We start from the raw sequence: 26,148 nt of genomic DNA, 5'->3' as shown, positions 1-26,148 counted from the left end.
CACCTCCAACAGGAATAAAGAGGAGGAATAATACCTTGCCGTTGCGCTGCTTTTCACATGGCCCACTAATACTGTTGAAATGCCAGGCCTGACTACAGATTCGAGAATCGAAATGGATGGGGTGTGCTGAGCAAACAGGCCGTGCGTATGGATGCATGTTTTGGTTGGAGGTTAGAGCTCTTAATGGGTGTGAAGTTGTGTTCGAAGCAACAGAATAATCAGAGCATTCTTAGCGTCCCAACCAGTTGGTGGACATTTGTGAACTGTTGGGATTGAATTTCGGTTACTCGATCTGGTCGCCACATTTTACATGCACCGTGACAAGCTAATGGAAAACAAGCGGCCAAATGGGCGTTTTCTCTTTCTGTGTCAAATATGAAAGCAGAAGTGTCCCCTAATGAAGGGCAAATGGGAGTTTTGAGTATAGTATTCGTTGCTTTATACTCTAAACGCTTCAGACCTCTTTTCAATCTTTACAGCTCTGTTTTTAACATACAAACAGCTTCTTTTTCTCCCATGCAAAGGTCTGTAAACTAAAGACCTCTGAATGATTAAGTGGAACGTGCGTACAAGTGCATAGGACTTATGATGGGCAGAAACACGTGGTAGAATAGGAATGAGTTTCTCTTGTGAGAGAAAAACGTTTATAGAAAATGATTTGTGCTCTGTAAGTATAACGTGTGAGTGTTTGCCATTTCAGTTTTGAGTCTGGACATGCTTGTTCTCTTGACGCCGCAAGCTCCATTAACCTGATGTGCTGACGGAGACGACGGACCCGGTTTGACGGCAGAGGAGGGTGAGAAAGCTCTTTTGTGTCCACGACATATTGTGCAGCAGACTACTTTTTCTACACTTTTGTACGACCATACACACAAAAATAAAATACAGCTTTCCACACTCTATTGAAAAGTAGGCTTTGGACAACCAGCTAGACAAGAATCAGTCAATTTAATTGTCACAAGACACTGGAAAACCATTACATGCCAAAAGACTTGTTTTCAGGATTTACTTTTCCAGCAGCATAATGGAATTGCAAAAGTGCAGCCTTGCGTGTCCATACAGAGAGGTGTTGGAGGAAAGCCAAGTGATTGATAGGGGTCTCTGCTATAGCAAGCTTTGGATTTTGTCATATTTGTCTTTGGATGTTTGATGAAACAGATAACCATCACCATCGGTGGGAAGGGGGGGATCGGGGTCGGTTGTCGTATGTAGCAGTGACGGGCTAGTTTTTCAAGATTCAAGGCTTGAGCTGAACTGAGACACTGCTCGACGGCCCTCAGCTCAGCTCCGGCGAGGATGGCGAAGATACATTCATGAACGACAGTATGGATACAGGCGTTACTCTGCACCTCGAACAGACTCTTCAGATGCCGCCCTCAAACCTTCTGACCTACTGATCCATGAAGCAGAGCTCTCGGGAGCACTATCGTTCTGCGAAAGCGTTAATGAAATCCACATCTCTGTCTGAGAGGGTATGAAATAATCATGGCGTGACTGGAATTATTAGTATTCACGGCGCCCTAAGATTCGATACATTTTTAATCGAGGTGAGCTTGGCTGGGTGTTTTACCGATGTAGGTTTTTAGGCACTCTCTTATGAAGAGCTGACTTTGCCGCAAGGCAATGTTTGTGGATCTTTTCATAACCACAGAGAAATGCCGAACAGGAAATGAGGGAGGGACTCAAATGCTAATTTGCAATAACTCGGTGCATTGTCTAATTAAGCGTCGGAATTATGAGTGTAGCTAACAGTCTCATAAAAGCCTATCATCTCGGCCTCGTAATACGAAGGTTTGACTAAGCCAAGGGTTGCTCGTTTTCATAGATTATTACATCATAAATCGGTCGAACGCTAAGGTGGTGTGGTCATTCTATGCCAATTTGTCTCGTGAGCTCTGAAGGAGATTTTAGTGATTCCAATCTAAAACCGATTAGCAATGGGGTTTAATAACCAGGCTGTGGCCACCTGTGCCAAAGAGGCCCAAACTCAAAAGGCAACTGCTCCCAATGGGGAGAAAACAATAAACGTAGTCTGGATATAGCTAAAAAGTGGTGGATACATACGCATGAAGCTAAATGGTGTGAATACAAATAATGTGTGTTCTTAAATAAACTCGTGTAATATAGACCATACAGGCTTCTGTCACAGCACCCTGAGAAATGAACTGAAATATAACAAAAATACAACAAAAGAATGAGAAATCATTTCCAGTATGATGTCAAATAAAGGCATAGAGTTCAGTCAAGGGGAAAAAAATCATCAGATCTGCAAGGAAATTTCTTTCTTTCTTTCTTTTTGGTCTAATGTCTTCAAACCATGCTACCATTGCCTTTACATTGGGTGTTCGAACAAATGGCAAAACGTGTACATGTGGTTAGATGTTATGCTTCCCCCAAGATAAGAGGTAACATGTTTACTTTTCTTCTCCTGGCAGCACTGTGGAGTAGATTTGCTATTTGGCACTTCATTAAAAGGAGAGATGGTCCGCCGTGTGAAGCAGATCACCCTGGCCAGTTAACAGTCATGTATCTCTGCTGTAAAGCAGCGTGTGTCATGGGGGAGGAGAAGAGGGCTCAGGACCGATGATCTCACGCTCATGGAAGTGGAGTGTGATTTTGATAATGAGACACTGTGGCTTTATCCTTAAGCTTCGGATGGCTGACAACTCTTAAGCTCATTGGTGGGGTGATGTATAATGACCACTGGACAGCACTGTGAGATGTAATCAAGCTGCTTTAAGTAGATGTGACCATGAATTATATATTCATTCATCATTTTTAGAGGTAATTATGTAATCAGTAATTATAACTGAACCCGAAAACATTGATTGCATTTACATTACAATCAGCATTCTGGACGCTTATTCAATGCGCTTATTGTGCACGTGTTAACATTTTGGGTTTTTAAACATTGATAATTACATTTTGTGAGCAGTTTGCCATGTAAATGCACTTTATTAAGCCAACTGTCCAATTTTTGGTAAAATTGTGTGAGATGTAAAACAAAAAAAAAAAAATAAAAAGTAAAGTTGCTGGCCATAATGGGCCTGAGCATTTAGTTGTGCCTTCACTTTAGTTTCCCTGCCACTTCTTTCCCTCATAAACGCCATTTATAAGCCAGGAGTTGCCAACACGTAGCAATGGGACAAAGCGCTGTGGTCACCTTCACATTGGAGAGAATGGGACTAGCACACCTCGGAGAAGAAACTGACGCTTTCGGACTATAACTGTTTGGACCAGGCTCCCCACTGCTCACACATCATGCAAAGTGTGGCCATGAAAGGGCTCTAGAAAGCAAATGAGGAAAACCACAGGAGGAGAGAGACAGACAGAGAGAGACAGAATCTGATAGCTCGGGCTCAATACCCCCCACCCCCGTTCCCGGCCCACAATTCTTCGTAGAGCTGAGGGTGAGTGGCTTGTCCTGGTTTTTTTGTGGACAGAAGAAGAGTTGCTTGAAGAACCAGCAGGTGCTATGGACATCACTCTTCAGGCTGGGCTAGCAAAGGCCCCTTGTTGCAAGGCCCCCCCAAGGCAAAGGAAGAGCATAGAAATCAGAACCAAGGGGGAGGGCACTCTAAGCTGTGCCTGTGGACAAAAGAAAAAGACACATGAATAAGGTACAATTCAGGAACCTTCAGTGTTTTTCTGTACTTTTACTAATTGGCACAGGTAGTGGGTACAGAACATAAAAGCTAAAAAAAAAAAAAAAAAAAAAAGAGCAAGTCATCAAACTTTTAATAATCCGAAAGGTTGCTCAAAAAAATCACTGAAAATTTTTGAGTTAACATTATGGATCATAATTTTGCATTCAGATTTAAAAAAAACAAAAACAACAACAACAACATTGGACCCCATTAACTTTGTGTTTTTGGAGTTTGGAATGACATGAGGGTGAGTTAAGGGTTACACAACTTTTTTTTATTTTTAGGTGAACTGACTACAAAATTGCTGGACAAATTGATTAAGGCAGCTGTATAATCCATTGGGAAGAGATGGAAAAAATGTGGGGAAAAAATAATAAATCCAAGATGGCAGGCAAGGCAAGTGAAATGTTTCGTGCAGAATTCAAAGATATCAATAAAATCGTTCAGTCTAACTAAAATTAATTTGTTTACCCAATATACTATACTATGCATTTACTATGCATTATCTAAAAATGACAATTCTGTCATTAATTACTCGCCCTCATGTCGTTCCAAATCTGTAAGACCTTCGTTCATCTTCGGAACACAAATTAAAATATGTTTGATTAAATCGGACAGCTTTCTGAGCCTGCGTAGACACCAACACAACTGACACATTCAAGGCCCAGAAAGGTACTAAGTACATCAATAAAATAGTCCATGTGACATCAGTGGTTCAACTGTAATTTGATGAAGCTAATTCAGAATATCTTTTTTTGTGTGTGTGTTTTCCACAAGAGAAAATTGCATACAGCTTTGGAACAAAATGAGGGTGAGTAATGTAAAGTAATGTAAACATTACAGTAAGAAATTTACAAGCAAAGTAAATACGGGCAATACCAAAAGAGGTAAACAGCAGTTCTGTTAACAAGATTTTAGTGTGAAAAAAGACATTTATATTACATTTTTAAAAATTTTAAATTCTTGTTCCACAGAAGAAAGAAATACATACAGCTTTGGAACAACACGGTGGTGAGTAATTAATGACAGGATTTTAATTTTGGGGTAAACTATCTCTTTAAAGGTTTTGATTCCCATTGGCTTCAATTGTGTTTTTTGTCCATATAATGGATATCAATAGGAACTGGTGTTGTTTGGTTACCAACCTTCTTTAAAACATCTTTTATTTTCCACAGAACAAAAAAAGTTGGATTTGAAAGAACATGAGGGTGAGTAATTGATAGAATTTTCATTTTTGGCTAAACTCTCCGAACTTTCCGTTACGATCAGGACTCTGCTTTTATAAACCGGTATCATTTATGCATTTAGAGCGTAACTTTAGAATTCTGTTCCTACACTTCACTTTGAACAAATAATCTATATAAACCAATGAGGTCATCTTTTAGCGTTTGTTTCATGACTTCACAGTGATTTCAGATAGCTTTAGATGTCAATAAGCTTCATTCTTCCAGTACAACAGTACCCATTGAACGATAAGAACCGTCTTTTTATTTTTTTCTTACACCTGCATGGTGGTATGTTTGAGTCATGTACAGCGCAGCACCAGAGATTCTTATCTAAACTCTGTTTTTGTTTGTAACTCATGACATGTTTGTTTGTTTGTGCTGTATGACATCATGTCAATTGTCAGAATACACCCACAACAGAGAGCTGCGGGCACTTCAGAAGAGAAACTTTGTGTCAGGCAGTTGCTTTCTAATCATCCAGTGTGCCCCTTGGTACTGAATGAGGCAGATTTCCAATTTCTAGCTCTCTGCAGTGCAGTGCCTTTGTGCTAGGAAGTCTTTGAAGAGGAGGTCCCTCAACATGTGCTGTTCCGCTTATATGTTGTGGCATCTGGATCTTGTAACGGGTTGTTCATTCTTGTGTTGCTTGTGTTCCATTACCACAACCTTCAGTTCTCATAATCTTCAGCTGAGGTTTTAACCTCGTTTTCAGTTTACTTCTTAGAGCATTCACAATGAGGAAGCCTTGTTGTTCAGTTAGACTGTTTGGTCTTAAGGGTTTCATATACAGGCAAGTCAAGCTCAATCAACAGCACTTGTGGCGTAATCTTCATTTACCACAAAATTACTTTTTCTTTCTTTTGTTTAGACATTACAGCGAGGAATTTACACCTGAAGTGAGTAGGGCAAATCTGTAAATGTTAATATACCAAAGGAGAAATGTGTGTTAACAAGATTTTAGTGTGAGAAATTACATTTGTTACATTTTGTATATTTTGTGACCCTTGACCACAAAACCAGTCATAAGAAGCACATGAATATTTGTAGCAGTAGCCAAAAATACATTGTATGGGTCAAAATTATACATTTTTCTTTTATGCCAGAAATCATTAGGATGTAGTAAAGAACATGTTCAATGAAGATATTTTGTAGATTTCCTACCGTAAATATATCAAAACTTAATTTTAGATTAGTAATATGCATTGCTAAGAACTTTATTTGGACAACTTTAAAGGTGATTTTCTCAATATTTTGATTTTTTTTTTTTTTTCAAATGGTTGCATCTCAGCCAAATAGTGTCCTATCCTGACAAACCATACATCAATAAAAAGCTTAGCAAATTTCATTAATGGAAAGCGCATTAACTTTCAGATGATGTATAAATCTCAGTTTCATCAAAACTGGCCCTTATGACTATTTTTTGTGGTCCAGGGTCACATTTGTATTATTGTAATTTGTTTATAACCTAACAACAGTTTATTGCCAAGATAAAATAGTGCCAAGTATGGAAGCCCATTTCTGCCACTGAATACATTTTTTTGTTTTTTGTTTTTTTAAAAAAAAAAAGGTAATTGCGAGATTTCATCAGACAGTTTTGATTTTTTTTTATCTTTCATTTTGGACTTTTCTACTCAGAATTGCGTGATATAAACTCACAATTGCAATTATAAAGTCAGAATAGCGGAATATAAACTCGCAATTGCGAGAAATAGTCTTTTTTTTTTCTTGCAATTTCGAGTTTGAGTCTTTTTTCTCAGATTTGTTAAATATAAACTTGCAGTTGCAAGTTATAAAGTCCAGTTCAGACTAAATAACTTGCAGTTGTGTGTTATAAAGTCAGAATTGCAAGATGTAAACTGAGAAACAAGTCATAATTGTGAGTTTATATCTTGCAATTCTTTATTTCTCAGAAATGTGAGTTTATACCTCCCAATTCTGACTATATAACTCACAATTGCGAGTTTATATCATACAATTGTGAGGAAAAAGTCAGAATTATGAGATAAAAAGTCACAGAATTGTTAAATGTAAACTTGCAATTGTGAGTTTTAAAGTCCAGTTCTGACTTAATAACTTACAATTGCGTGTTATAAAGTCAAAATTGCACGATATAAACTCACAATTCGGAGAAAAAAAGTCAGAATTGTGAATTTATATCTTGCACCTCACAATTCTGATTTTATAACTCATAATTGCGAGTTTATATCACACAGTTGTGAGAAAAAAAAGTCAGAATTATGAGAAGAAAGTCACAATTACCTTTTTTAATTTTTAGTTCAGTTGCGGAAACGGGCTTCCATAGCCTAGATTCCTAAAATGATTGTAAAAATGACTAGAACAACTATACAGTTCAAATAATACATAAGTTTTATCAGAAAAATAATACATTTTGTTATCTTCAAGTTTTTGCTTTTAAATTCTTCAAAAATGGTCCTATTTAATTCTATTCTTTCCTTTTTTTAAAAAAGAAAACAGGAGATGAGGCAAAATAATTTTTTAGGTAAACAAAAATGTTCATAAATGCTGTTGATTGAGCTTAACATTAAACATTAATCTCTGTATGTTCCTCTTTTTTAACGCTTTTATCAACACTTATTCTTACAGATAATCCTAGTCTAATTCCAAGTCATCACCTTGGTGTTAACTCATAAGCTTTCAATTCTACACAAGCGATGATTTCCTTTGTACTCTGGTGTGGAAAGATGCAGTCTGTCAAGCCTTTAACGAAGGCATCTTTCGCATCTGCAAGCAAGGTGGTGCAACATAATGAAAAAAAGAGAGAAAGCCTTTCAAGTGCCTCCACTGTGGCCTTGTTCGGTGGTTCTCTGTCTGTTATCAGCCCTTGAGGAGAGTTAATTGCCCCGGTCAGTCTGTGCCCCGTTTTAGCCGTAGATGATGAAGTGTGAGGCTACGTTTCTCACACTGCACAAAATGTGATATGTTGTACACAAGCCAGATGCAGGTCAAACACTTTAGTGGGAGTCCCATCTGGGCCATGGACTGATTTACTGTACTGTGTCATACAGTAATTATCACAACATGTTCTCTTTAGCGATAAAATGTCTGTCAGGCAAATGAATATAAATGTAAATGTATCACATTGTGGGAATAATGAACTGTGAGTGGATTAGGACAAGAATTTCGGGGTTTGGTACCACAGGCTTGATTGGCACATTAGTCGCCTCAAATGGACTGGTTTAACAGACCGGGCCCAAAGGAATGTTGGTGAATGTGCTAAAAGACGTGAACTTTGAACCCTCGTACGGCATGAAGGGAGCTGAAGAAGGAGCCGAATGAAAGAGAAATCTTCGTCTTGTTTGGGTTGAAGTGCTGTTTGTGGACTCTACATTGTGAGTCACTGAGCCGTTCCTTTTAATGGAGCTACACAACTTCCTGCAGCTCCCCTCATTGTGCTGCCAGTATGCTGGGGGATCAAAACAAGCATTGACTGCCCAACTCACTCAAAGGATCTGTGCGTTTTATTGGTCGGGATGGGAGTACATGCATAGGCCTTGCTCTTGTGTCCACCTCTTTGGAAGTTAAGATAGTGTTTTCCCTTGGACTGATGAAGCATTTGAATAAGGATTGTTTGCCAAGAGGGAAAAAATGTAATTCGCTATAGACTGTAAAACTGCGGTGGATTTGAGGGTTTGAGATTTCTCACTTTTTATTGCCTTCTTTTCTCATGATTAACTATGCCATAAAGAGCTGACTTGTCCTTCTCCATAGATTCTAGCCTTATATGAGGTTAATTTATGGCGAGACTTGTGTTGCAGACTCCTGTAGGGACATTGTTCCCTGTTCAGTACTGTGCAGAGTGTAAAAAAAACTGTGAATGAGTTCTTGGCTACAGTATCTCACTGCCTTCCACTGTTTTTTTTTTATCCATTCTTTCTTTTTTAAAACCACTTAGTTTCTGGAAAAACTAAAAAAATGTGTCAGCATTTCAGTGCGAAGACTGTACTGTAGGTAATAAAATGTAAATGTGCTGATAAGATCTGTCAGATACAGTTCTCTTTAATTTATTGATGTTGTAACTTGAATATTTCCTTAATAGAGTCTTAAAATAAAGGACTTGGTGCTGCATCACTGGAAATTTTATGGAAACAGTGTTTGTAGGAAGAGAAAACACTTTTATTAGACAAAAAGATTAAAGGAATTGTTTATCTAGACATTAAGTTAAATATCCTTTTAATATGAAAACAAGCTGAAGCGGTTCAAATGAGATTCAGGAGTATTATCTTTGGACAGGGAATTTAATTGGCATTATTGGGATAACGGAATCATGTTGACTCAGATATAATACAACACTGACAATGTATTATATTCCACTCTGTATGGGTTTTTTAGATCTGCTGGAGGAGATCGGGACCACAGAAGCCATGAGTCTAAAGTCCAGTAATCTCATAAAGACATGCAGTTTTTCCATGCCAGTAGTAATCTATAATTCATGGAAAAAGTGAATGAGCAAGCAGATTTCTGTCAATCACAGTTCTTCAGCATTCCCAGCTTTTCTCAGTATGCACTCAATGAAACTTTAGAATTTGAGACAGGTGCTGCTTCCCTCAAGGCCTGTTCAGAACTGGTCCATTTATAAATGAAAATTTGATTAGATTATTGTTTTTTTTTATATTCCCCTGCATATTAGTTACTCATATTCTTTTGTTGCTTTCAGGGTATTAGAAATGTCAAACTGACCTTGCTCTAAAATGGCATGGGCCCCTTATGGGAGAGGCGGGGTCGAGGGCGTCTCCTCCTCCAGCCAGAAGGTCTTTGGCTCCGGCCGGCTCGAGCGGAATTCTGCCGCAAAGGAGTCCTCATGCTGCCCACCTCCTCCAGCTCTTTGCTATGCTCGGTGGAGGCCATTGGACCTGTGAACAAAAACAAGGTATGTGAATTATGAAACCCAATATAAAAAAACTCAGTTAAAGGAGAAGTATGTAACTGTAATTGCAAAAAACAATATTTTCAAACAAATATAGTGTCTCCAAACAACATTTTTCCCCATTGGTTGTGGACAGAGTTAGCCCCGCCCCCAAATCACACCATTGGCTAAGCCAGTGTCTTATGGTGTGTGCACACCAAAAGCAAAGGGAATCGCATCGCGTTATCGCTTAAGATTACTTGTGGACGTTACAAATAGACGTGAATTCGCATTGGGTGACGCAAATAGATGCAAATTTGTGTCGGGCAATGTGAATAGATGCAAAATCGTGTCAGGTGACGCAAATAGATGTGAATTCGCATTGAGTGATGCAAATAGATGCAAAGTTGTGTCGGGTAACGTGAATAGATGTGAAATCGTGTCGGGCAACACAAATAGATGCAAATTGATGGCGGGCAATGTGAACAGATGCAAAATTGTGGCAGGTCGATGCAAATAGACATGAATTTGCATTGGGTGACGCAAATGAATGCGAATTTGTGTCGGGCGATGTGAAGAGATGCAAAATCGTTTCGGGTGACACAAATAGATGTGAATTCACCATTATTATTAGTTTTGCACTAATTTGCATCTATTCGCATCTTTGCATTGACTTGTAATTTACTCACAAATAATTAAATTTGCTTTTGGTGTGCACACACCATTACAGTATAAGTTGATAAAGGACGTATTTTAACATAAAATGACAGATATCACATTTAAGAAATTTTATTAAAATAATATTGAATACTAAGTTGAGATAGGACAAGTGTTTTAGCTAAAAAAATACACATTTCACCTTTAAGAAACGTCATTAAAATAATTTATTGCAGCAACAACTATCAAAAATCCAAAGAAAGTGCCTCAGCACAGTCACACACACTGTATATGTACAAATCTTTGAACTTCTCACATCATGTAAGAAGTGTCTGTCTCAAGAACACTGGGAAGACACTAGTCCTGGGTGCATATTTTGTCTGTGCGTCTGTGTGCACTACACTGCTCGATTGTGAGCGCTCAGATGTTTCCAGTCATCTCTCAATAAGTGTGAGTAGATCCTTTAAGCCCGTCTCGTATCCACAGCTTGATCCACATCAGCGCGTCCCTAACCTCTCACCTCTTTAGAAAAATCAAACAAAGTCCTCCGGAGAGAGCAAACATTCTGGGAGGTTTTGGGGAGACCTTGATCTGCACAGCACTATCTGATGTCACTGATCTCCCATTCAACTAGCCTCTGAGGGTATTTGTTTGAGTGCATCGTAGGGATTGGATGTCTTTCCATCGGAAAGTTCCCAGTCGTCCTAATGACAGAAGCTAGAATCAATGAAACCCATCTTTTCTTACATTATGGAACGGGATGAATGGGTAAACGTGCTTGGTCAATCATCAGTTATGTTTTCCGTTTCAGGCCACTGCTCTTCAATACTTCATTCCATACGCACATACCACGCTATCCTCTTTCCGCTGAAGCGCATGAAGATTATTCACATGGTTCTTCTAAATTCGTCTCCCTTTTATGCATACGTCTTTTTGTCTGTTTGTCTTTAACTCCAACGCATGCAAAAAAGGAATCTTTCAGTGAGAGCTCAACAAATGCCTATCCTACAGAGTAAACAGAGAATCCCATTAACCTTTTCCCAGCAAGAACTTGAATGAGATTACTCTCATTGGGTCAAGACATTCCTAACATCTCCCTGGGGAGTGACAGACAACCTATATTAGGAAGACTACAGGGAGCAGCTTTTTTGAAAATATTATAAGCAATTGTGATTTCAAACATTCTAGGTATCTGGTTTGTACAATAAATGCAATTTTTTTGTCTTCATGACAATCTGTTTTTAATTCACAGAGTGCAACAAGCAGCCAACGCATATGATTTGCTAATCACACATTCTTGAAATCATACAGACGGTTAGTACGTGTATTCTGGACGACGTGAGGCAAAACACGATGCCTGCAAGTCTTCTTATGAGTTAAATATCCTCAAACTACATTTTTTAATTCCTGACAGCTCAAATTACATTTACAAACTAATCGCCTTTAGCTGACACGATACACGTTCACAGCAGACTAATTCGCTGAACAGTGGACTAATTCATTTGCCCCACAGAAAGACTTCACTGCATATTTTAAGCGAAGGAAACCACGCTAAAACCCATCTTTCCACCAGGCCTGTTAATCCGAGCATTATCCTCCTGTTATTTCTCCAGAAATGAATGAAGCAAGTTTACACATTCTGTCTGCATTCAAGTCTTTTTTTATAATCTGAAGGGTTTAACATGTAAAAAGGCACCATGTGATCAGAAATATCCCCCACCCAATTGGTCACTCAGGATCAGCTATGAGAAACAGGCCAAGAGTTTAGCCTATTTTGCTTTTTCCAAGCCATAATCACTCAACCCAACATATTGTTCACCTAGCGTGAGGAATAGTCTTGAAACCTCTCTTAGGGGGCAAAAAGACAATGTTTTTGGCCAGGCAGGCAGAAGAGGCTGTAATTACACCTGGCTGAGCTGAACACAGCACATCACTGCAGCTCTTGTATCGGCGTCTGTCATAATGACACAATTTAGATGTTTCCTGCCATCACCATCTGACAGGCAGCATTTGCTGCCCGCTTAGCTTTGAGGGGAGCAAATCTCTGCAAAAACTGTCATCCTAGGCCGAAAACAAAAAGAACGCTGCTAAAAATAATCTCTGGTAGTGATACGAACAGCGTTTATGAATTAACTCAAGACATGCGTTGGGCTGATGAGGAGCGAGGTCTATTTTAAGCACTCAGAATCACTCCATTGTCTGTTTTACGACTCTTGGCTTCTTCTCAATCTTCGTAGCTCCTTGTTATTCTGCAGGCTGTGTCTTTCCACACTGTGGCGAATACAAAGTGACAAGAGCAATAACCGTGGATATACTATAATAGATGGCATATGCTGATGGGATCTTCCCCTAACTTGCTGCTTGTTTACTAGACCCACTCAGGGATGAAAACGCTCTAGCCTCCTTATTGCATTAGAACTGATGGTGCTGATAGTGGGCCTCCTTCTCACCGACATAATTTCTTCCAGGTTCACCACCTAATGACAAGCAAATCAGGAAGTAATATTGCAATAGATGTTTCTCACGATACCAACAGCCTTACTTGAAGACTTCAAACCCTTAAAGGAATAGTTCATCCAAAAATGAAAATTCTGTCATTATTTACTTACCCTCCGTTTTTTCTAAAAATGTATGGCTTTCTTTTTTATGTGGAACACAGATGACAGGTGGGTTTTTTTGTCCATACAATGAAGGAAATGTGGTCTTTCAATGTATTGTTTTGACTTTCATTGTATAGATAAAAACATTTTGTGTCCCTGGACCACAAAACCAGTCTTAAGTAGTACGAGTATATTTGTAGCAATAGCCAACAATACATTGTATGGGTCAAAAGTATCGATTTTTCTTTTATGCCAAAAATCATTAGGATATTAAGTAAAGATCATGTTCCATGAAAAAAATCATTTTGTGAATTTCCTACTGCAAATATATCAAAACTTAATTTTTGATTAGCAATATGCATTGCTAAGAACTTCATTTGGACAACTTTAAACGCAATTTTCTCAATATTTGGATTTTTTTTTGCACCCTCAGATTCCAGGTTTTCAAATAGTTGTACTATTTTCAAACCAGTTATTACTGGATTTGTGGTCCAGGATCACAAATATATTATTTTCTGCTCCACAGAGGATAGTCATAGAGGTGGGTGTAAATTTTCCAACCCAGGCGACATTCTGCAAAATATTATCATGTTGTTTCTTGCACGTTTCACACCTTTAAAAATGAAGTGAAATGTTCTAGTGAGTGGTGTTAAAACTGCTCAATTTTCTCTGAAACAGATGACCATGAATATGGCTGTTAGCCCTTGGTTGTTGTATGTATCGTGGCAGTTTGTAAATGAAATGTCAGTAACGCTAAAAGCTTAATACTCTGAAAATAAAGTACCATCTTTGCTAAACCTGACACTAAGTCTTAATAAACACAAACATGAGATAAAAACACATTTCCTGCAGCAGCCATGCCATTTTAGCTTGCTTCTGCAAGTCTTTGAGCTCTTTTGTTTCACAGGACTCACTTTCACCAGGTGTGCTACTGAGCAAGTTTACTACATCAGAAAATCCACACATCTGGATCTCGTTAAGTGATGCAAACATCAAAATGTATTAGTTTACATATTATGCACTGTGGAAAAGTGTTTTGAGATCATAACATAGAATTGTGCAATTTTTGTTTTGTCATTTTTACGTGAACTATCCCATTAAGCATGACTGTGGTAGTCATTTGGTCAGTTAATGTTTAACAAAGTATGAATTCTGGCAGCACTGAAATGCTGACCACAATTTGCTTCCGCAGAGATGGTGGCGTGACAGGAGGTGTCCAGTTTGGTCAGCTTTCTTCCAGGCTAATGATAAATAGCTAGATCGTTGCCATCTCATCCTCTAGTACCACACTCCTTAGGTGCTATCCATTATGTTGACTTTTTAACACGACTGGCTCACCGTGCCTCGCCTCCGCTGGACACCTTGTGTCTGATAGTGTGTCCCTGTAAATCCCAGGGCTGCCTCTTAGCCGAGAGAGTTATCCATCACCCGGCACTTTCCTGACAGTGAGAGAGAGGCCCAGGGTAGGCAACGTTTATAAAGGGCCGAGCACAATCTGATGAATGGTTTACCGAATGTCTCGGACTGGCCTAAATTTACAATACACTCCCTGTACAAACACACAACACGACAAATAAAGAACCGTGACTTCTAAACGATACAAAGTTTAGGCTAGTCTGAAGACCTTTAAGCTTGGGGCACCAGATGGATCTAATCTTTTACTCACTACTCCAGGAAGTGAGAGATTAGATCTACTTACACGCAAAGCAGAACCAGGTGAGGAGAGGGCAACCCTTATTTATGGCTGGTTGTACTACATGCATTATCTCTGCTTATACATTTGCCCTTCTAGCACCTCCACCACCACCCATCCTAAATCATCCGAATGCAACGACCAATCAATGCGTAATATAATTGCTCCGTCTATGCGAATCGAAACCGTCTCGCTTGGTTAGTTTGTTTGTGCAACATTATACAGTAATATTGATTTATTTGTCATTGTTTACAGAATATTCTCCTTGACGCACCCCATCTATTTATCATGGAGACACGGATGCAACGGCAGGCATGATGAGAGGATCATTCCTAGGTGTTTGTCAGACATCCAGCCTCACTCTCCCCTCAGTGTGAGTCTGCAGTCATAACAGCTCTTGTAGGGGCGTCTCCACAAACATGCATAATGGATACCGGCAACGCAGCCACATCATAAGTCAAAGGTGACACAAAGTGTTATGGAGGTTTGTGTATTTTCTTATCTTTTGTTTTTATTAGCAGTCTGAAGCTAATGAGGTTTTGTGTGCGGCTTTAGCGTGAGAATCTTTGCATGTATGAACAAATGTAGAAAGTTAAGAGGCCTTTAGAAGACTTTGATTGTGCATACAGGTGTCTTGCAGTTAATAAGTAGTGAACTGGTTTATGTAGATGTTCCTACAGTCAAACGAAAAATTATTCAAACACCTGGTAAATTTTTTTTTTGTTGTTTTTTTTTACTAGTGGGTGCAGGACACTATATATAGAGGATAGCAAAATAAAGTAAACTGTGACATATTATACCCACAAATTCTTCATACAGTGGACTACAAGTAAAATTGATCAAATTTTGGGACCAAAAATTATATAGACACTTTGACCTGATCATGTTTTGCTTAAGTTTTTTAATTGTTAATGCAAGCTTTTTAAACCACAGACTGAACAAAATGAAGCATTGCTTGGTAATTGGTCAACAAAGTATTCATAGTTGTGTAAATATTGTCATGCTAACAGTTGTTTAAATAATTTATTACATACCTTTTTATCAAAGTTATCTGACATTATTAAGATGAATTTTATTACCATTTTCTAAACTATAGCGAATATATTGTGATAATGTGAGAAAACTTGGTGTCTGAATAAATTTTGGTTTGACTGTATATAAAATGTTTCTGGCACACATGCATTTTCGTATGTTTGCATAGACAGTACAGTGAAATTTATTTTTTGACAAAAGCTAGAATGCATTTTATAAATGAACAACTACAGAGATGTGGAAATGTTTACAAAATCGTAGAATTCATCAATCCATTTTTATTGTTTTTTTATTAGTCAATCAGAGAGTAGTCAGTAAAAAAATATCTGTACTACCGTTTAAATTTTTGGGGCTGGTAAAATTTATTATGTTAAAGTCCCTTATATTCACCAAGACTGCATTTGTTTATTAAAAACCTACAGTAAAAGACTAATATTGTGAAATATTACAATTTAAAAATATTATTTTCTTTTTATTTTATTTTATTTTTGTGGAAACTTTCACTTTTTTGAATTTTTTTTTTTTTTTTAATTTTTTCAGGATTATTTGATGAATAAAAGTTCAAAATTGCATTTATTTGAAATCTTTTCTAACAATGTGAAAATCTTTTTCGTTATTTTTGACTAATTTACCACATTATCATTGTCTTAAAAAAAAAAAAAAAACCTACTGACCCCAGAATTCTGAACGGTAGTGTATGTAATTGTAATGTAAATATATTTATACTAGTATATTTACAGTACAGTAAAAATAGAAGGGATTTTAGGCTGTGTATGTGTGTATATTTGTATGTTTTACATACTACATTACATACTAATATCTACAAATACTAACAAGATCAGACTGGTCTGATATGAGTCCGTTAACCCAATTGTATCCTACTCATCACAAAATCACAAAAAAAGGTGATTTTTAAGTTTTATTTAAACACAATTTTTATAATGAGCTAATTTCTGAATTTGATGTGCATGCAAGTGCACTTACTGATGCACGTGAATCCTTTTCATCCATGTATGAAATTGCACACAGAAAGGTGTGGCATTTATGCTGCGTGTGAGTAAACACCGCATTAGAATCATTTCCATTCAGGCCAAATAATTCCCAAAAGCATTTTGTGAATGAACGTGCATGTGCGTGACTGTCGGTGCTTTGTTTTGCCTTGCATATGTGCGAGAAGAGGCGTGGAGTCCCACGGGGGTGTAACCATAGCTGACGGCGTGTGACGTCAGAGGCGTGATCCCCAGTGTCTCAGAGGACGTTCATTCAATGAAATAAGAGAGAGAGAGCTCCACACTTAGCTGCTTTTTTCTCCGCCACACGCAGGCGTGCCAATTTGATGCCTGCTAAGACTATCCTTTAGCTAGTCACACTTGATCATGAGCATTATGCCTCGAATGAGACACGTTAATTAGCATGAAACCCCAGTATGAATCACTTGCCTAGCTCATAAATAAGACCCTGTTACACAAAATTTCCTAACAGTGTGCTATTATGTTCCTAAATATACTACTTCTGATATGGAAATGAAGTTAAAGAAACCAGTAGGACTCTCAGAGCGGCTGCTGAAATCAGCAGCCTGGCCTTTTGAAAACTGGAGTTGCGCCGCTGCTTATCGCATGCCTAGCAGTAGTGCAGGGCCTTGGCATAAACTGGTACCAATCTCTAACATGCTCTCAAACCACGTTTCCATGGCAGCCGCTGTGAAAGGCACTCACTGAGGAGCAAGAGAATGACATTGTTAGCTGGAATGGATCAGGTTTCCCAGTTTACAAATTAGGTAGGCAGTAAGATTTCCTAACCCTTTCGCTGTCCGTTGGATCGGTCGTCATTTGCGTTGTGCTCCATCACGGGGCTGTTTGATATTCAGCATTGTGCTGCTGTGATAGCACGCAGCGTGCAGGAGGAAATGAAGGCGTGCATTGTGTTCTGCGACTCCGTGGAGGAACGAAATCGCATGGAAAGTTCACAGACTTTCCCACACCTCCACGTTGAGCTCCGTTACTGAAAATAAGAGCGGCGCTCTGATAAAAGTAGCTTCTTGTCACCGCGCCGTTTTCTGATCGTTTCTGACACTCTCAGATGGTGTGCAGCCTTGCAAGCAAACTACACATGACCCAAATTAGTGCTAAGCTATAATAATGTGGTTAGAAATGGCCCGGTTCCGAATGATCAGAGAGCTGCAGGTTCAAAGAGCTACGGCTGCTGCCTTGACTGCTAATGATGTGTTGAGAGAAAGAGAAAAAGGATGAAAAAAAAGGGGAGAAGGCTGATTAAGACTTGCTCAAGCTCTCGCACCAGCACTTCAGACTGGTAGGGGTGAATCGCTGGGTAGAGGTTACTGCAGGTTGGACCTTTAAGTACACGAAAATCAAGAGAGCCGATCATGCAAAGCATCTTAAGTGCGATTTCTTCTGAATTGGCTTCCAGGGCAAAACAGCATGCCGTCTCAAAGAGGATTTGCCTCGAGACCCAAATATTCTCGTCAGCAGTGATGGGCTCAAACTCAGCACGTTGGTAATCGTCAAGAAAAAAGCTAGCTCTTTAGCGACGGGATTCTCCGGCAGTCTATTTTCCAAGAGCTCTCTAATCGGTAATGAACCACATCCACCCCTTACTATTGTGCTGTCAGCTGTGAGCCCGCATGCATACTGTCTTTAAAGTGGATGTGTGACGACGTAGCTTCAATTCGCCTGCTTCGGGCCCGGTGCCGAGTTACTGAAAGCAGTGTCAACCAGTGCATGCTGGGATATTTCCAGCTGAGATCACACCAAACAATCCGTCACGAAAAGATACATATGTGTCATGTGGACGAGAGCTGACTGATGGTGCGTGATTAACAGCTCAGATGTGAATGGTTGCTTGTGTTGCGTGATGGAGTGTTTTTGTTTTAGAAAATTCGCCCTGGTTCTCACAGAAACTTTGTGGGTCAAGTTACAGGCCGTTTTTAATTACTGACAGTTCATTTACCTTTTATGTTTATGTATGTTGGTATATTAACCACAGTGTTTAACCCGAATAAGATTAAATGTAAAGCTTCACAATCTTTGAGTAAACTCTCTGTCTGAATTGTATATGTATTTACAGAATCCGGTTCCAATTTCTACATGCTAGTTTAACAAACAACACTCACTCGTTCAATGCAATGTTTTCTCTCTAGTATAGAATATAAAACGTGATATTAACTATCAAGCATACACCTCATTTGTTCTATACTGAAAGACGGGAAATGATAAAGCATGCTAAGATTTGCTTCAATACCTAATATCTTTCAGTTCTCGACATTTTAAAAACAAATTCCTCACTGTATCAGATATATGGTGGCAAACGTTTAATATACTTATCAGAATAGTTCATAATTGCTTCATGAGCAAAAATATGTACAGCGGTGCTACATTTTTAAAGGGATAGTTCACCCAAAAATGAAAATTCTGGCATTAATTACTCACCCTCATGTCGTTCCAAACCTGTAAGGCCTTCATTCATGATGAGCTTGATGAGCTTTCTGACCTTGTGTAGGCAGCAATGCAACTAACACATTCAAGGCCTAGAAAGGTAGTAAGGACATTGTTAAAATAGTCCATGTAACATCAGTGGTTCAACCTTAAATTTATGAAGCACAAAACACTGACACGGAAGAGAAGATGTCTTGTAGCCTCATAACATTACAGTTGAACCGCTGGCGTCACATGGATTATTTTATTGATGTCCTTACTACCTTTCTGGGTCTTGAACATGGTCAGAAAGCTCTTTGATCTCATCAAAAATATCTTAATTTGTGTTCTGAAGCTGAATGAAGGCCTTACGGGTTTGGAATGGCATGAGGGTAAGTAATTAATAACAGAATTTACGTGTTTGGGTAAACTAATCTATTCATGTACAGGACCCTGTATTAAAGAGATCAGAAAACACTGAGACTCAGGCTTGTATTGGCAGTATAAAATTGAGAGCAATAAAATTGAAGGCATAACACGGATATGTTGTACCTCAAGGCTTTTAGTTATGGGTAGTCCCAGTGGGGGCATCAGTAAAGTGTTCCAAAAACTCTCGAACACTTCTTATAAACAGTCCAGTCAGTTTCTCACATCCATACTGCTCAGAGCAATCAAACGCCCGGCTCTGTTTCTGAACGGATTTAATAAGGTCCCCCGCAGCAGAAGCCTTAAATCAGGCTAATGGTTTGATGTGATATACTTCTGAAATAATCTGGGAAAACTCACGATAGAAGTACAAACAACAATGCGCTGTTTTTCTGCCCTTAAACACGAACAAAACCCACCCTGTGTGCTGTAAATTGTGTTTTTCATTCCTTGCTTTTCAAATTGAGCATGAAAATAATTAAAGCACATTTATTCGCCGACGTGAAATATTTATACAGCATTTTGCCTCGCTGTTCATAAAAATGTCCACTCTGATCATATCTGATCAGCGACCACAATAAATGTAACGTTTAATATTTGAAAAGGGAGCCATAAATCAGGTTAATACCGGGCCCCTGTGGACGCAGCGAGGCGTTCGGCGTATCTGGCTTTAATTAAAAAGTTGGGGAAAGAGAGGGAGATTTTGGGGGTGTTGAGGGGATATGTTTTCTGATGTTTAGTAGAAGGGGCCTAGCTAATGGTTCGTCAGCTTGCTTGTGGGTACAGGCGGCATGCAGCTAAGCCAGATGCAGAAGTGTGCAAGCATCCATTTGAAGCAATTTTGGCACCGTGCCCTTTGTATTACCCGCATTTGTCCACCTGCAAATTCGGGAAGACCACCAGCTGTGAAGTTTTAAGGACCTTTTAATATTTCAGCGGCTGTGTTCCTCGCCACATCAGAAGGCTGTACGATCGCTTTCTTCTTTTCTTTCTCCTCCATCAGCACCCTTCAAGATTTCTCCTCTGCATCTGTTTAAGTCTGATGGTGGAGGTGATCTGATTTACCCAGAGTGCTGTGATTTGCGTTATGCTGGCCTATAGCAATCACACATGTCAAGATATTCACCGTACTGCCACTGGGGAGCTTTTCTCAAAGGTTACTCCTTGTCTTTAACACATGAGTTATAATTGAGCTCAGAAAATGTACTCTGTTTTATAAAGGGCACAGTTTTATTGGTTCTGCTCTGCCAAGCCGTGTAGCCGGAAAAATAACCAGTTCCACAGCTGCGGGCAGATATTTCTGAAGTATTTATAAAAGGGTGCAACAAGTTGGCAGAGACTGCAGATGACACTTTGCTTGATCTGTTTGAAAGAGAATTAAGTGTTTTAAAAAAATGCTGCATAATTGTGTTAAAGAAATAATTGTTCAGAGAATGGAACACTCTTATGCCATTCCAAATTTGTTTGATTTTCTTTCGTCAAATGTTTACATTTATGCATTTGCTAAAGCAACTTGTATCTTAGCAGTTCATGCATTCCCTGGGAATCAAACCTATGACATTGGTGTTGTTTGCACTATGTCCAACAGTTTGAGATACATGAATGTTTCAAAAAGTTTAGCTGAGTGTACATGCTTTTCTGTTCTTTTCACTCTTCCAATGACAGTGCCTTTTGTCATTACGAGTTTGTCAAGCTCCAAAAACAACAAAAAGCACTGTGAAATATCAAAAAGTAGTCAAATTACATTTCAAGTCTTCCGATAGCATAAGAAATCATTTTTTGCACATATGCACATATTCAAATTGTACATTAATTACATCTTATTTAGTTGTTTAGGGTTCAGAACACTTGAAATGCAGTGTACAAGTCATATGGATTACTAATATGTGACCCTGGACCACAAAACCAGTCGAAAGTCACACAGGTATATTTGTAGCAATAGCCAACAATACATTATATGGGTCAAAATGATCAATTTTTCTTCTATGCTAAAAATCATTAGGATATTAAGTAAAGATCATGTTCCATGAAGATATTTTGTAAATTTCCTACCATAAATATATCAACATGTAATTTTTGATTAGTAATAGTCAGAAACTGAAAAAACTTGTGAGTTTGGAATGACATAAGGGTGAGTAAATGGTACCAGTATATATCTATTTTCATGTTTTCATATTGGTACATCACATTAAACTCTTCTATAATTTATTTGCAAATCCCTCAGTGTTACAGTCTCTGACAAACCACGCTGCATTCATTACAGTGTAACCATAGAGGAAATCCAGGTTACTCATAAAATAGATCTGAGTCAGTGACCCTCTAAATGTGTGTGTGAGCATGTGCACGTATGTGTGTGCGTGCGTGCTTGTGAAAGAGAGGAACTCGGCCAAAAAGCTATCATGCCTCAAAGCGCCGCTGAATGATTCTCCATAATCCTGTAATGACCTTTCTGTAGCGCTCGTCTCCTTCATGCTGTTCGGATACTATTATCATGTTATCACTGGACATCTGGAAAAGTTTGGCTGTTTGTGTACTCTCCACGGCCCCTATAATCAAGTGCGTAACCGCAAACACCTTCTTCACATTAGGTGGACTCATGGAATTATGATTTAATGCTTCCTGCATGCTGTTAGCACAGGGCCACTGGTGTTATTTCACAAAATATCCTCGTTTTCTTCTAAAAAGAAACTTTGTGCGGCTGAAGATTTCCTAATGAGCTCTGTATTTGTTTTGCAGGGGTCTCACGCCAACCCAGGACGCATAAGCCCGTGCAAGATCTCTAACGCTTTAATAGCGTATAATAGCGTTGTTGACAGCTTGTAAGAAATCACCCTTTTCCAAAGCACTGATTTCAAACAGATAAAGCTCGAGATCTGATCCACACCCTCACCTGGAAGAGGACAAACCAAGTAGCTAAAATTACACAATCTCAGGACTTCTGTGCGTGTATGTGCGTGCACGCTATATTTTTAAAAGGATTTCCGTGACTTTGAAAGATGATGCGTCGATACCGGACTCAGAGTGACAACTCCGAGTGGCTGAATTGTTTCCATAATATGAAGTGTTTACATACCAGACTTGAGAGTGGAAGACAGATTGCATTCAGGATGAATTACGAGTCAATACGCTCAAAATTCGCCCATTCTTGAGGGGGAAGCCCATTACAAGATGAGCAGATTGAGGTATGCGCAGACGAGATTAGCAGGGCCGCAGCCGTTCTGCTGGGTGACACTCAATGCGAAGCCATAGTCGCCTGTTGCACCATGACTTCTCCTCCGCGTCCCCACCCTCTTTCAACCTGAGAGAAAGCAGTGCACAGATAACCCCTATTGTACGATTGACAATTTCCAGCAAACTCCCAGTGTACTGAAAAAAGCGTTTGTCTGAAGATGAAAGGCTTCACACCCGCTGCCTACACACCGAGTCGCTTCCAACACCTTCCCGCGACAGCGCGCAGCTCCGGCTCCCCGCGGCTCCCTCACCCCCATCTCATGATGGAGATAATACTACTAATAACGACAAGCGAGCAGTCTGACCCGTTAGTAGCCGTAGCTACTGAGCCTGATCCTGTCCTTCCCGAGGACTCCACACGCATGCACGGAGAGTGAAAAACGACACTGACCGTAATGCAAGGTAATTGCTTCCCATTTACTCATGCAGAGACCAAAATAGCAGCATCTCCGTAACAAACGTGTGTGGAAATGCAGGGCGTAAGGGGCCGTTTGATGCGCTAGCCAGCACCCTTCAAACACACATGCTTCCCAGCAGTCGGACTTTAGAGAGATGCGAGCGTTTACACAAGGGCCACAGTTGTTTTTTAACACGAGCCTGTTACCTGCATCACATCTGCAGGGTGGCCACCGGTCACCTGACTCGCGCTCTCGGTCAGACTTGTGTGACATCCTTCATAAAAGCTTTTATTGTAGAGGCAGATGAAAAATTCTGTGGTGTTTGAGCGTGAATTACATAACACTACAATACCAGATTGTTTTTGGAATAAATCATTTGGAGGTTAAGCATAAGAACTCATCCATGATGTGGCACAGCCCAAAAGAAATAGATCAAATACACCTTTAAAGAAATCATCCAAATTATACAACCATCTGCTGTTTTTAACACCTAATTGCATGCACCACAATACCATATAGACGTACACCTTACATTTACGACATCCAGGAGTGCATAATCCTAGAAAGCCAAGCGTTACATGACAGCAGGAAGAATCACCATCATCATAATCATCGCCGTTATTTTCCTACATACGTCAAGCCGAAGTCGGCAAGTAATTCACCAATGGCACAATTAACTTCATTAAACGGGCACAATAACAAGCCAAACCTCTGCAGTGCAGTACAGCGCGCAGCCAGGTGCCGTTTCCCTCCTCTCCCCAGCCCCAGAAGGCTAACCATGCTGGGTAACTGATCAACTACAGCTGCCCATTCCCGTTCCCAAGCCCAAGGCTAACAGCAGAGAGAAAAAGATAAACACGGGGAGGCTCCGGGCAACAGCCGTCACGCTCCCGACTTACCAGCACTGGCTGAACACAGCAGAGAAACCACCAGCACAATCACCAGCGTCAAGATCTTCACATTCATTTCTGCTCTCCCCTCCGTTTCCCTGCCAGTCGCTAGCTGATATACTGTAGTGGTGTGCGTGTGTGGATGGGAGGGAGAGGAGAGTGGGTGAGCGAGAGCGAGAGAGAAAGGGAGAGAGACTGTTTGCTCTTCAGTGCGCGCGTGTGGCTCTGTGTGTGTGCGTGTGTGGCTGTGAGTGTGTTTGGATGTCTGTGTGCAAATGTGTGACAGCGCCGCTGAGATTGAGGGCAGGTTTCTGTCGGAGTTCTCCTGCCGTGATGTGCGTTTCCCTTTTGTGAATTGGAAGTCCGGTGGAACGTGTGCGAAGCGAGTCGGTTTGTCTCAGATAAGCAGTCCAAGTCCCTCATGTTGCTTATGTATCCCTGACTCTGGGGGTCAAGGAAAAGGGGGCTTCCCCCCTCCACCCTCAGCATTAACCCTCCCACTGAGAGAGAAAGAGAGAGAGAGAGGAAGAGGGCAGCTTTATGATATTAGCCAAACAGATACCCTTCTCAGAATTGTTTAGGTGGTGCGTGTCAGGAAACAACATCACGTGAGGGAAAGATGACTTTCTGCTCTTAAACGTCTGATGTATACGTTGACGAGTTGAACAGACCCACACGGTTCACTTCCATGAACTGGGTGGCACTTTTTCTGTGTGACAGAGGAAAACTTATCAGTTTTGTTGTTTTCTTTGATTTGCTGATTCTGAGTCATTTGTTTTGTTCTGTGTATAGATTTCTATTCTCTGCAAGAACAAAAGGCCTGATGAAAATCAGGGCAGAGGTACACTGGGTACTGCATGAGTTTTCTGTCGTCCAATAAACAGGAAGAGTTGCTCTTACTGAATGGTGAGTGATACGAAAAAGCCCTGAAGCGATTTCTTATATTTCCCATCAGTTGTATAGACGTTGATGTGCATTGTATTTTATTCCATTAGTTTTGTTGGTTTTCGTTTGAAATATGTGACCCTGGACCACAAAACTTTATACATTTATATATCTATTTATATATTTCAACTGATGTATGGTTTGTTAGAATAGGACAATATTTGCCCGAGATACAACTGTTTGAAAATCTAGTATCTGAGGATGCAAAAAAATCAAAATACTGAGAAAATTGCCTTTAAAGATGTTCAAATGAAGTTCTTAGCAATGCATGTTACTAATTAAAAATTAGGTTTTGATATGTTTACCGTACTAAATTTAAAAAAAATATTCATGGAACATGATCTTTGACTTGATTTTTGGCATTAAAGAAACATCTATAATTTTGACCCATGCAATATAGTTTCTGTCTATTGCTACAAATATACCCTTGCTATTTAAGACTGGTTTTGTGGTCAAGGGTCACATATTTGTTTGGTATTTACAAACTCTGGTGCCATTAATCTAGCACAATTTAAACTGTTTATGGCCCACCCTCTTTATTTTCAACACCCAGATGGACCTTCCCATAATCCAGTCACTAAGAGAATTAAATACAAATGTAGCTAGAGGCCAAAAGACTGGGGCAGTTGAGGACGGATGAACATATTATGTGCTGTAATGTTGTCAGAATTGTTTTAATCAAGATGCTTTCCATATGGTTTTGTTACAAAAATATATTCTCATTACTTGGTACTCCAGCTCAGCATAGTGTGACATTCTGTGTCTTTCAGGACTAAATATAATGATTCAGAATACTTTGTGTTAAAAATATTTTGATCAAACAATTTATACCACTTTTGAATGATGTTTTCGTTTCCAAGAGACTGAAGATGCCTGACTGATGCCTATGAAGTAGCTTCTTAACGGGAACCCTGGGTATTAAGACTTGCATGGCTTAATATCATGTAAATGATGTCACTTACTAAAAGATGTAGTAGAAAACTCATTAAAGATTTACGTTAGTAGAAGAATCCACGTTGTTTTATACATATTTTAAACTATGGGTGGCGCCAATATTTTCAATGACATCAGATGGTTGCACTCAGTGAGCTACTGGCGCTGCCTGTTG

General features: G+C 39.5%; 1 protein-coding gene and 1 long non-coding RNA gene across 2 annotated transcripts in view; one reads left to right on the top strand and one right to left on the bottom strand.

Moving 5' to 3' along the window:
* On the bottom strand, window positions 1-24,491 carry apln (apelin). Its single transcript, XM_051127269.1, has 3 exons — window positions 24,105-24,491; window positions 9,572-9,744; window positions 1-3,588 (listed from the first exon to the last, which is right to left on the bottom strand). The coding sequence occupies exons 1-2, from the start codon at window positions 24,169-24,171 to the stop codon at window positions 9,578-9,580; spliced, it is 234 nt and encodes a 77-aa protein (XP_050983226.1). The 5' UTR covers window positions 24,172-24,491; the 3' UTR covers window positions 1-3,588; window positions 9,572-9,577.
* The window catches only part of LOC127175933 (uncharacterized), a 33,326-nt gene continuing 10,726 nt past the window's right edge, over window positions 3,549-26,148 (top strand). The window contains exons 1-8 of the long non-coding RNA XR_007829041.1: window positions 3,549-3,620; window positions 3,932-4,319; window positions 4,425-4,458; window positions 4,622-4,658; window positions 4,823-4,855; window positions 9,549-9,761; window positions 14,943-15,171; window positions 22,313-23,209. This is a non-coding gene — a long non-coding RNA (uncharacterized LOC127175933). The remainder of the gene's footprint in view (window positions 3,621-3,931; window positions 4,320-4,424; window positions 4,459-4,621; window positions 4,659-4,822; window positions 4,856-9,548; window positions 9,762-14,942; window positions 15,172-22,312; window positions 23,210-26,148) is intronic.

This window comes from Labeo rohita, chromosome 14, assembly GCF_022985175.1.
Source record: "Labeo rohita strain BAU-BD-2019 chromosome 14, IGBB_LRoh.1.0, whole genome shotgun sequence".
Classification (NCBI taxonomy): domain Eukaryota; kingdom Metazoa; phylum Chordata; class Actinopteri; order Cypriniformes; family Cyprinidae; genus Labeo; species Labeo rohita.
The sequence above is the reverse complement of the archived record's forward strand: the minus strand, read 5'-3'. Positions and strand labels throughout refer to the sequence as shown.

What these genes read in the sequence shown, in the direction of transcription:
- apln (XM_051127269.1), bottom strand. Translation starts at nt 24,171, where the DNA reads ATGAATGTGAAGATCTTGACGCTGGTGATTGTGCTGGTGGTTTCTCTG. An exon ending in GCTGTGTTCAGCCAGTGCTG is followed by an intron (nt 9,745 to 24,104) that starts GTAAGTCGGGAG and finishes TTTTGTTCACAG; the next exon opens with GTCCAATGGCCTCCACCGAG.